Here is a 12,551-nt window from a genome sequence, read left to right on the forward strand (position 1 = left end):
GGGGCACACAGTTTGTCCAGTTTGGCTGGAAGGTCCAGTGCTTGGAATGGGAGTTAAGAAACGAAGCTGCAAATTGTGGACAGCATTAGGATTTCACCCTGGAAGCAACAGGGAGCCCCTGGAGAAAAATGAGTAGCCTCACATAATCTTATCCATTCACCAGAAACACTGATTGTCTGCGCCATACAGCGCCGCCCTGCACGTGAGACAACACTGAACTTCCGGGCGCAAGCCTCAGCCCGACGGCCGCGCGCCACGTCACGTGGTCGGGCAGGGCAGGGCTTGAGGAAAACTCTAGTCTACGAATAACCGAAAAGAGCCGGGAATAAGAGCAACTGGCTCCGTGCCTCCCATTCCCCACCCTCAACCGGCAAACTAGCTGACACACAAACACACAGACGCCTCCGCTCTTAAATACAGGGCCAAAATAACCACAACCGCTTGCCCATTCCGTTCCCTACGCCATCAAAGGGCGTCCCCCGTAAGCTTTGTCTCGGTGGGACGTACGACGCTGCGTAGCGTGAGACGCGAGGCGGGACTTCCCGTCCTGCGCTTCTGTGACCACAGAACGACTTCCGGGACGGAGCCAGCGAGGGTTCTTCACGCTGTGTCTGAGGGTGAGTGCGAAGGTTATCTGCTTTTTCTTCGGTCCCGGCATCCCGTTAACTTAAAGATCTCAGGCCCCCCGAGTGAAGCAGGGGGTCAGCGGAGGGAGTAGAGGGGTGCGAAAGGAGAGAGCCGGGACTCGGCTTTTTTCAGTTTACTTTTTAACTTTTCCCTCACAGCTATCCTGTGATGGAAGCAAGTACTGCCATCAGTGAAGACTGAGTATCAGAGAATTTAAAGAGTGTTTTTTCCCAAATCAAAGCTGCGTCCCTTAAGAGTGTTTAATACAGGAGCCAGGAACGTTTCTCACCTACCCTCCATCCCCGATACCACGTGCACGTTTTTTACACTAGAAATTGAGTTATGTAAAATGTTAATTTTCTTTTTTTTTTTTTTTTGATCTTTTATTTTTCTAGCGTGGATCACCACCAAGAAAACTACACACGTGTTTGGAGTTTAGAGACCTGATGAGAGATGGCGTGATGATGCCGTAAAAGTAAAACTTATTTTACTTTTCTGACCTATATCCCTTAATGGAAAGGGCTTACAAGTCAATAAAGAGGACCGCACCCAAATCAGAACCCGTTGCTGGGTAAGGGGTTACTTCATAGCTGAACAGTGGCTTTTGAAATGTCATTTATGCACGGAAACTCACTAGTAAGAAATTTAAGTGAGTAAAATTATAGTACTGTATTTAACATTAAAAATCACTTAGTATTTTTCTAGAAAATTCATTTTTTTAAAATATCTGAAGCAGCCAGGCGTTTTATTGCATTATTATAACTAGGTTTACATGTATTTTTTCTTGGAGAATTGTGCCATTTAATTATTGCAGTAATATCAGTGATTAAAGCAGTAGTTAAAATTGAAAAGTTGGAAGGGTCCTTAGAATTATCTAGTGTTTCAAAAAATACCTAATTTTAGAGAACTAATAATACGATTTTAAAACAGAATTCTGTGTATCTAGACTATTTCCTTTTGGGAATGGTAGATATGGAATATCAGTTCCTCCAATAGCTCCTTACCAGTTGGCTATCACACCTTCTTTAGTCTTTTCTTCTTAATGCTTCTGGTTGAGTTTTTAGGCTTTTCTGTCCTTAAGGATACTTATTGACAGTCTGGACCTAATCTCTAAAAGCAGTAAGTGAAGCATTATGGAAGAAAAGATCACTTAGTTTGGGTCCAAATAGAGCCTTAGTGCATTTCTTTTTTTTCCCCCTAATTTATTATTTGTTTTTAGCATTCTTTTATTTTTAAATTGTGAATTCCAAATTCTCTCCCTCCCTCACCTACAGAGAAGGCAAGCAATGTATACAAGTGAAATTATTTCTGTATTAGCCATATTGCCAAAAAAAAAAACCGCAAGAAAAATAAACTGAGAAAATTTTCCTTCAATTTTTCACTCAAACATTATCATTTCTCTCTTTGGAGGTAGATAGCATTTTTTCATTGTGAGTCCTTTGGAATGTTCTTGGATTGTTGTATTGATCAGAATAAGTCTTTTAAAGTTGATCATAATTAAAACATTGCTGTTACTGTGTGCACTGATCTCTCCCAGGTCTTCTCACTTTATTTTACCTCAGATTACATATGTTTTGACATGTTTTTCTGAAATAATCCCTGCCCTACCCTATCATTTTGTCATTTCTTATAGCACAATGATATTCTATCACAATCATGTGTCGAAACTTATTGAGTCATTCCCCAGTTGATGAGCATGCTCTCAAATTCTAGTTCTTTGCCCCCTCAAAAAGAACTGCTGTAAATCTGTTTATACATGGAGGTCCTTTTCCTTTGATCTCTTTGGAATACAGATCTAGTAGTGTCATTGAGTATGGTATAGTGGTATCAATTAGAGGATATGTACAGTTTTATAGCCCTTGAGGCATAGTTCCAAATTATTCTCCACAATAAATTAGTGAACTTATTTCCCCTCATCTCCTCTTGAACTTGTCATTTCTGAGAGGTGTGAGGTGGTACCTCAGAGTTGTTTTAATTTGCATTTCTCCAATCAATAGTGATTTAGAGCATCTTTTTCCCTATGACTATAGATAGCTTTGATTTCTTCTTAAAACTACCTGTTCATATCCCTTCACTATTTATCAATTTGAGAATGGCTTATTTTTATACATTCTCTATATATTTAGAAATGAAGCCTATGTTAGAGAAACTTAAAATTTTTGCTATTACTTCATTGTGTGGTACCTTTAGTAAAATGTAATTTCCCTGATTATCTCTTTTAATTACATCTATTTTTCCTTTTGCTTTTGTTTTGTCTGAGATCATGATTTCTATCCCTGCCTTTTTTATTTCATCTGAAACATATTAGATTGTGCCCCAGCCCCTTTAAGTCTTTGTGGGTCTTACTGTTTCATGTGTGTCTCTTGTAAATAACATATTGCTAGATTCTGGTTTCTAATCCATTCTGCTATCTGTTTTCGTTTTTTGGATGAGCTTATCCCATTCATATTCACAATTATGATAACTGTTTCTGTCCATCTCATTTTCTTCTGTTTATTCTTTTCTCTTTTTATCCTGTCAAAAGTCTGTTTTGCTTCTGACCACTACCTCCCTTGATCCACCTTTTCTTTTATGATTTCCACCCCCTTTCTCTTATATCTCCTTTTCCTCCCCCTGTTGAGTAAGATAGATTTCCATACCTGAGTGCATATATGTGTTATGTGTATTTAGGGTTAGTGTCCGACTCTAACCCTAACCCTAAATGCCTCAGACTCCTACTCTAACCCTCTTTGAACCAATTCCAATGGAGTGTGTTGCAAGCATTCTTCACCCCTCCATTTTCCCCTCCACTGTAAAAGCTCTTCCTTATGTGCCTCTTTTATGTGAGAAAATTTTCCCCCTTCTCCCAGTGCTTCCCTCTTTCTCATCCCTTCATATTTTTTTGGATATCATCCCAACATATCGACTTATCCCCATACCCTTTGTCTATGAAGACTCCTGACAGCCCTAAAAAATGATAAAGTTTTTAGGAGTTAAATGTATCATCTTCCCATGTGGGAATATAAACATTTTTACTTTATTGAGTCTGTTCATCTCTGGTCTTTTCATTAGGAATGATTTAAAGTCCTCTTTCATTAAATTTTTTTCCCCCTGAAGGATTATACTGAGTTTGCTGGGTAGATTAATCCTACCTCCTTTGCCTTCCAGAATATTATTTTCCAAGCCCTCCGCTCCTTTAATGTGGAAGCTGCTAAATTTTGTTCAAGCCTGTGACTCCATATTTGAATTGTACTAGCTATTTGCAATATTTTCTTCTTGACCTGGGAACTATAATTTGGCTATAATATCCCTGTGAGTTTTTATTTTGGAATCTCTTTCAGGAAGTAATTGGTGGATTCTTTCCATTTCTATTTTAGCCTCAGGATCTAAGATATTGGGACAGTTTTCTTTTATAATTTCTTGAAATATGATGTTTGGTTTCTTTTTTAAATGAAATTATCTGTCCTAGATATATTTCCTAGATCATTTTTTTTTGACGAGATATTTCACATTTTCTCCTATTTTCTTTTTTTTTCATTTTTTAAATTTTCTTTTATTGTTTCTTGATATCTTATAGAATCACTAGCTTCCAGTAGCTCAATTCTAATATATGTATATTTATTTATTTATTTATTTGCTTTTTGGTGAGGCAGTCGGGGCTAAGTGACTTGCCTAGGGTCACTCAGCTAGTAAGTGTTAAGTGTCTGAGGTCGGATTTGATCTCAGGTCCTCCTGACTCCAATGCTGGAACGCTATCCACTATGCCACCTTGCTGCCCCGCAATTCTAATTTTTTGAGAAATTATTTTTTGCAGTAAGCTTTTTACCTCTTTTTTGCATTTGGCCAATTCTGATTTTTAAAGGGTTCTTTTCTTTAATTAATTTATGTGCCTCTTTTACCATTAGGCCAATTCTGATTTTTAAGTTGTTATTTTCTTCAGTATTTTTTTTTTGTGCCTCTTATATATAGTAAGCTATTAACTCTCATAATTTTCTTGCATCACTCTCATTTCTTTCCCCAGTTATTCCTCTACCACACATCTCTTTCTTTAACTCTTTCAGGAATTCTTGTTGGGCTTGTGTCCAGTTAGCATTTTTTCTTTGAGGCTTTGCTTGTTTCCACATTATTGTCTTCTGAGTTTGTCTGGGTCTTCTTGCCACCACGGTTGCCTTTTATGGTCAGATTCTTTTTTTGTTGTTTGCTCGTTTTTATAGCCTTTTTCTTGACTTTGAACTTCATGCTAAAGTTAGACTCTGCTCACCTGGGGTTGCAGAGCCCCTGTCCCAAATTTCAGACTTTTTTTGTACTGCTGTTTTCAGAGTTAGTTCCAGGGTTCTACAAGTTTTCAGTGTTTTCAGTGTAGTATGATCCTGGGTAAGGTATGGTCACTGCTTTCCCCTATGCTATGGTTTTTACTCGGGAAGGGCCCCTGCTTCCCTGCAGCTGCAAGTGCTAATGTTCCTTTCTGCCATAGAACTGCCACCATGACCCTTACTGTCTTGTAACCTACCACTAGCTCTCTTCTCGTCCAGGGTACTGTGACTCAGAACTGCTTTGGGCATTAAAGTTGCCACTCAGTGCCAGCAAAGGGTCCTCTGTAAAGAGTCTCTTTCTAACTAGTTGTCTGACCCCTTTACTGTACCTGGGCTGAGAGTTTCTGATGCTGCTATTGCTGCCACTGCCTCCAAAGTCTGCTGGTGGTGTTGGTGTAATGTGCTATGGACAGGACTCCTCTCACTGTCACAGATCTTTCCTGCCAAACTCCTAGATTTTCTTAGGCTAGAAAAAAGCAATATGCCTGACTGTAACCTTTTGTCGGCTCTACCACTCAAAAATTTGATTTGAGGCATTATTTTAAAGTTGTTTGGAGCAGAATGTTGAGAGAGTTCAGCTGGGTTGCTGACTCTAATCCACCATCTTATATCTGCCTCCTTTCAGTGCAGAGGTTCCCAAACTTATTTGGCCTACTGCCCCTTTAAAAATTTTTTTTTTACTTGGCACCCTCCTGGAAATCTACTTTCTTTAACCCTTTAATGGTTTTTTTTTTTGAAATTTGCCTCATTTCAAAAACATAAATTTTTTTAATGATGCATCTTAAATTTAATAACTTATTGTAAATTTGTGGGAGTTTTCCTGCATTGAAATTTTGATGATGCAGTATTGCATCATGTAACTGTATAGTATATTGTAAACTCACATATTACTGCCAATGCATGCTGGACTTCCCAACATACTCGTCAGCCAACACTAGCTTGTTAAGACCAGTTGGATGACTTGACCAGTGATCAGTTATAACTTGCATTTTCTGTGTTTATTTGGAAAATGATGTAATCACTATGACTTTAACTGTGTTACACAACTGATGAAACATGTACAACGGTTTTTCAGAATTTTCTTCTATTTCCTTATGCCCCCTCATTTTTATTCAAAATGCTCCCAGGGCTACTACCGCGCCCACCCCCCCAAATTGTTCCAGTGCCCCCTCGGGGGCAGTATTGCCCACTTTGTGAACCTATGTTCTTTTCTTTCCTGTTTTCTTGTAGTGGTCTCCAGTTCCCTGTTACAAAGAGCAGTGGAATCCTTGGAGAATTTTTATAATCACAACTGCATGCATACCCTGCATGCTTTCAGATTGGAAGTTGGCCATGGGTTTCTTCAATCCAAGTTATAGCTAAAACAAAGATGTACCTAAAAGTTATGACTGTCACAGATTTCTTTTTTTTTTTTTTTCCCAAAAAAATAACCTGCATAATTTAGACCAGTCTCATTAGCAGCTAGTTAGGAGATTGAGACAGCATTATTCATATAATTTCTTAATTTTCTAAATATAAAGTAAATTTTATTTAAAATATATTTACTTAAGCAAATAAAATAAAATTTAAGTAAATTTTCATTATATATTTATTTGTTTTCCAGGTCTCTCCTACAAAATGAGTACCTGTTTCACATTTTTAAGACACTTTGTCAAGCGATCTGTTGTGCCATTTGTCCTTCGTAAGAAAGGTACAGGTTTATATTTTACCATTCTACACAAACACTTTTCTTCTAGAACACCTATTTTGTTTTATCCTAATAAGGAGAATGTCCCACCTATTGAGAAGATAGATTTGGATGAGTGGAAAAATACAATGAAATCTAGTTTACAAGAGGAAAGAAGTAGTTTTACAACCTCAGATGATATTTTAACAGCCACTAGAGAATGGATTGAGATGTGTAGACTACTTAACAGAGAAGTGCCAGAACATATTAGTGATCAGGATCTCAAAATGATTGCAGAATGTCCCAGCAAAAAGTCCAAAAAGAAAAAGCTCAAATATTTATATATCAAGGAAATGCATAAAAAAGCTAAGAAAGAAAAACAGGAAAAGAAAAGAGCAGAAATGGATGAAATTGAAAAGCAAAAACAACTTGGAAATGCTGAAGAATCCAAGAATACAGAGCTAACGAACACTTTTCTGTTGCCACTTAAGAATAGAGCTTGGAAAACTGAATGGGATTGGAGAAACGCCCAGGCAATGATATTTGGCCAGCCTTTAGTTTTTGACATGGCTTATGAAAATTTCATGCCTGAAAGAGATTTGAAGAACACTGTGTGCCAACTCTTAGAAAGTGAAGGAGCCAATCGAAAAAATATAGACCCATTCCATATATATTTTTGCAATCTCAAAGTCGATGGTGTTTATCACAAAGAACTGATTTATCGTTATAAAGAGAAATGGGACCAATTGCTTTTGACAACAACAGAAAAGTCACATGTAGATATATTCCCAAGAGAAAGGCTTATCTATCTGACTGCTGATTCTCCCAATGTTATGACTACTTTTAGACATGATAAAATTTATATAATCGGATCTTTTGTGGATAAGTGTTCGCAACCCCGAATATCCTATGCAAATGCAAAACGACTGAACATAGCAAGTGAACGCCTTCCATTGGACCAATATCTTCAATGGGAGATTGGAAATAAAAATCTCACCTTAGATCAAATGATGTGGATATTATTAACTCTTAAGAATACTGGTGATTGGGAAAAAGCACTGAAGTTTGTTCCAAAGAGAAAGCATAGTGGTTTTCATAATATTTCCATTAATTCCAAGAATTTTGTCAAGGATTTACAGAAAAATAGGTTGGGGATTAAGAAATCCTTTCGAAAATTGTCTTCAAATGCAAAGGGCTGGGGAACATGGTGGAAGGATGAGTAATACAATCTTACAATCAGTAGTGGAGTGTTTAAATGATTATCATTAACTTGAACTGTTGTATTTTTCATTAGATTTCTGATGGGACTTGTGTTCATCTCTTTAAGTTATTGCTTCCTTATTATAGGCATGTTAGTTATTCTGATAATTCACTATATAGTGCTCCAGTCTCTTGGAATAGTGCTTTAGTGAGCCCAAGGAAAACTGAATTATTATCAATTGTGCAGAACAATAAATTGTGACATTTCATTTTTAACTGTGGTCTTTCTCTCAGATGATTTGATTCCCACACTCATTAGATTTTTTAAAATGTATTCATTTTAGTTTTCAACATTCACTTACACACACACACACACACACACCCCCTTCTCTTATCCCCTTCAGTTTTCCTGTAGGGCAGGATAGATTTCTATACCCCTTTTCCTGTATATCTTATTTCCCAGTTACATGTAAAAACTATTTTTAACATTTGTTTTAAAACTGAGTTCCAAATTCTCTCCCTTCCTCCCTACCCACCCTCATTGAGAAGGCAAGCAATTCGATATAGGTTAAACATGTATAGTGATGCAAAACACTTCCATAATAGTCATGTTGTGAAAGACTCGTTAGATTTTTTAACACTTATTTTGTAGATTCAATCAGCAAATGTCATTTCAACAAATATTACTTTGTAATTGATTTCCAAGCTCAGGGTTGTTGTTGGTGGTTTTTATTTTGTTTTGTTTTCATATGTTAAAGCAAAAATTGATTAAGTGCTGGATAAGTAGTACTTACTTGTGAGGGACTGTCTATGTTGGCAACTACCAGGTGGGCGCTGTGGCAAGATTAGGGTAAGATCTGGGTATTTTTGGAAGTCGAGGCAGGGGCTGTGGTAGGCAGAGTCGTGGTGAACTGGGATGGGCTGGGTACGGAGAAGCCCTGAGGCAGTGGGCAGTGCTATGTGAGATAAGCTGGGTGCAAGGAAGTAGCCGGAGCTTGTGCTCCCAGGCAAGGGGCAGTGCCACGTGGGAGTGGGACGGCAGAGGACTGAGTTCCCTTTTCTTAGTCCCCTCCCTATATGCAATGTCAACCCCAGACGCCTCCATCTTGTGACCTTCCTGACTTCCTGGGTCCCTTTGTGTAGCACTGACCCCAGATACCTCCTTCCTGACTTCCTAGGTCATGTACTCTGTCTATGCACTAATCCCAGACGCCTCCTTCCTGTATCCGGTCCTAGCCTCCTATGTCACTCCCTCTCCCTTGGTGTGCTAACTCAGACAGCCCCTTCCAGTATCTGACCCTACAATCATTGGCTAGTAAGTGGGCTGGGGAGGAGGGGCTAGTAGGTATTTAGGAACGAGCGTGGTCAGATCACACGCTCTCTCTTGGCTCCTGCTCTGTTGCTCTGGCCTTGCTGCTTGGGCTTGCTGTGATGGCCTCTGAATAAAGCTCTGGTGTTGGCACCTCCTGATGGCTCGTCTCTGTGTGTTTATCCGGCTGAGGACCGAAGACTCGAGAGTGAGTATGACTCTGGCAGCCTGCTCCTTATAGGAGGAGAGGGTACGGCGCGGCTGGCATAGGTCAGCGCGGCCGGTACACTTACTCAATAGTTTTTTTGTTTTGTTTTTTGAATGATGAATAGAGAAAAGTTTTTGAGTACAACAAAAAAGTTGGATAGATATTTGTAGTGCAGTATAATGGGATGCTATTTGTATTGATTTTCTTTCATAGAAATCAATTATCTAGTAAATTAAGGAAAGTATAATATCCTAAAATGCTGCCCGTGGTTTTAAATCAGTATTTTTCCAGCTTTGAAAAATTCCAGCTAACATATCTTAAATTCATTTGGGGAAAATTAACTAGTTTATTTTTTTTTTCATTTTAAATTAAAATTCTGATAGCTTCCTTTTATATTTACATCAGTTATTTCTAGATATACCACCACACCCACAAATATACCCAAGGAGCCTTTCCTTGTTATGAAGAAAACCAGTTAAACCATCTAACACTTGACAGGAAAACTGACAATGTAATAAAACAGTCTGCATCCAGAGTATCCCACTTTTCCAAGGAAAGGAGGAAGGTGCATTTCTTTATCTCTGGGGCCAAGACCAGCCATTGCAATTACACAGCATTTGGCTTTCTTTTAGTGTTCTTGTTTTATATTATTGTAGTTATGTGTAGTTTTCTTTTTTCTGCTTGCTGTATTCTACTTAAGTACAAATTAGTCTTCCCATGTTTCTCTTAAGTTCCATATTCATTTCTTACAATGCTACAATATTTCGTTACATTCATATGACATAATTTGCTCAATCATTCCTCATTTGATAGGTACCCATTTGGTTCCCTAACTGCTGGTAATGTTTTAAATTTTCATACTATAAATGGGATATAGATTAAATTGGTTTATTCTAAGACAAAGGGAAGAATGTATAAAACGGAAGAAGTTCTCTGTCCCACATGCATGCTAATTTTAGCCTCACATGGATTTTTAGTTTATAGTTTCTATGAAAATAGATATTGTCACTTCACAGCTAGGTGTCTTATCCAATGAAAGTGTACTCCAATGCAAATGTACAACAGAAGAGCCAAGTTACCTGTACACATAATGAGTCATTTCTGCCAGAAAATTGCTCAAAAAAAAAAAATCAAGCATTGCTACCACCCTGCCCCAAGCTAGAGTTCCAGTTTTGGATGGAGTACATGCTTTTCTGTAACCAGAGTCATTGACAGAAGTTTCTTCCTAAGCAGCTGCCAGACTGTGAATACCACAGCTTTCTCTGCTGCCGAGTCTTCCCAAGATTTCCCCCTCAGATAATTCAGTTTTATTATCACAGTTTCAACCCCTACTGTCCCCTAACCCTAGCACAGTCTCATAGCTGTAGGAACCAGGGAATTCCACCTGCCCCAGTGCTGGAATAATAGAAAAGTCTTCCTAGAGTCAGTGCCAACATAATAGGTTTCCATAATTGGCTCATAAATCCAATTTAAGCCTTCGTGTCATAATACCTGAGTAGGAGTCCCAGTTCTTCCACTCTGGAGTTCTGGGTTTTGGTAGGGCTTGGGTGTCCACATTAAGATGGAGTACAACGGGTCACCAGGCTGCCTAACTAGGGGCAAAACCAACCCAGGATGGAAATAGAGCCGCTGAGTTACAACGGGATCATACCTGAGTAACTGCTGCTCTTCTATCCTGGGTGAAAAAACCCAGTCTCCCCCCCCCCCCAAAAAAAATCATTTTACTCAAAGCAGCTCCCTTTCCCAACTTTATGAACAGCATCATAATTGTACAAGTCCTAGAAGCACCAATCAATAAGCAAATTATTTTTTGATTGGGTACACAATGTAAATGCTCAAAGTGCAAGTTACAATACTAGGCGTTAGGGAATGTATCCTAAGTGTAAGATAGTTTTATGCCTGAGAAATTAACAGACCATCTAGGGAGTGAAAACATTAAAGGATAGATTGTAACATCTAGTACCAGATTAATGGTATGTAGACAAGTGATATATAAAAATTTAGAAAACGGAGTTACTGTGGCCAAGAAAAGCTTAGGAGAGTTTGAAATTGCGCTGAGTGCTATCTGTATAGGAAAGACAACAAGCAAATCTTTAAGTGGGGGTGAGCAAGGCATATTTAATGGAACAGTTTGGCTGGAGTACAGAGCACCTTTAAGGAACTAGTGGGAAATACGGCTGGAAAATTCAATTGTATCCAGATGATCTAAGACCTCCAATATCAGAGTAACACATTTGGACTTAAAATCACAGCATGTTAGAAGTGGAAAGGTACCTCCTCATTGTGAAGAAATGGAGAAATAATTGTGACATAATACAGGAATGAATTTTGAGTCGAAGGACATGGTTCCAGTTCAAACTTTGCTTCACAAAAACTGTGACCCTGGACAAGTTATTTAATCTTTCTGAATCCACTTTTTTCATCTTTAAAATTGTTTCTAAAGTGTCTTCAAGCTTTTAATAGTCTACAATTGCCATTATTCAGTTTTCTCAACTGTAAAATATGGATAAATAATAGCACCTACCTCCCAAGGTCATTGTGAGGATTAAATGACAAAATATTTGTAAAGTGCTTAGCACAGTGCCTGGCACAATAGTAGGCACTTAATAAATGCTTGTTTCCTTCTCTCCTGTTTCCCTTTTCTTTCCTTTTTTTCTTCCTTCCTTCCTTCCTTTTTCCCCTACAGTCCTGGGCAGGTAGGATCATAGGATCACCACCACTTGCTCCTGGGTAAGGGAAGGCAGGCTTCAATGGTTCCTCCGTGGACTTCTTTGAACCTCTTGTTCTCTCACCACAGCTTTCTGGTTCAGTTCAATTCAACAAGTATTTGCTATAAGTGCCTACTGTGTGCCACCTGCTCTCCAGGTGCTTGGGATATGAATTTTTTTAAATGGTCCCTACCCTTAATTTATATTCTACTTGGGAGAAATCATTTGTACACATATAAATACAGAACATGTGAAAGTAATTTGGGGGTGGGACATCTGGAATCTGGTGAACTTCATGATGGAGATGAAGGTGCACCTAGCCTTGAGAAATACGGCTTGCAAGGGTTTCAGGTGAGAGGCAATAGCATTCCAAACATGAGGGATTTATCAATAAACATTTTGTTTGTGGCAGGCATTGTGCTAAGCGCTGGGAATACAAAAAGAGGCTACCCTCAAAGGGCTTCTATTCTAATGGGGGCGGGAGGACAACAAAATTCCTGGAGACTAGACAAGTACAATTCTGTGCCGGGAACAGCAATGT

At 38.6% G+C, this 12,551-nt stretch overlaps 1 protein-coding gene across 2 annotated transcripts; it reads left to right on the plus strand.

Annotated features, from left to right (window-relative positions):
• The first annotated feature begins 531 nt into the window (after positions 1-531).
• On the plus strand, positions 532-8,061 carry TRMT10C (tRNA methyltransferase 10C, mitochondrial RNase P subunit). 2 transcript variants are annotated; one of them, XM_027867660.1, is made up of 3 exons: positions 532-617; positions 1,023-1,198; positions 6,523-8,061. In XM_027867660.1, the coding sequence occupies exon 3, from the start codon at positions 6,537-6,539 to the stop codon at positions 7,806-7,808; it is 1,272 nt and encodes a 423-aa protein (XP_027723461.1). In that variant the 5' UTR covers positions 532-617; positions 1,023-1,198; positions 6,523-6,536; the 3' UTR covers positions 7,809-8,061. The 2 variants fall into 2 exon arrangements, with proteins under 2 accessions (XP_027723461.1, XP_027723454.1); XM_027867653.1 differs by lacking the exon at positions 532-617 and having other exon boundaries at positions 1,196-1,276.
• Positions 8,062-12,551: the final 4,490 nt, after the last annotated feature.

This window comes from Vombatus ursinus, unplaced genomic scaffold (assembly GCF_900497805.2).
Source record: "Vombatus ursinus unplaced genomic scaffold, bare-nosed wombat genome assembly UNPS02001419.1, whole genome shotgun sequence".
In the NCBI taxonomy this organism is placed as follows: Eukaryota; Metazoa; Chordata; class Mammalia; order Diprotodontia; family Vombatidae; genus Vombatus; species Vombatus ursinus.

Excerpts from the sequence above, each read along its gene's own strand:
- TRMT10C (XM_027867653.1), top strand. The coding sequence starts at position 1,237 with ATGTCATTTATGCACGGAAACTCACTAGTAAGAAATTTAA. Across the intron at positions 1,277-6,522 it reads CTCACTAGTAAGAAATTTAA|GTCTCTCCTACAAAATGAGT; the intron begins GTGAGTAAAATT and ends TTTGTTTTCCAG.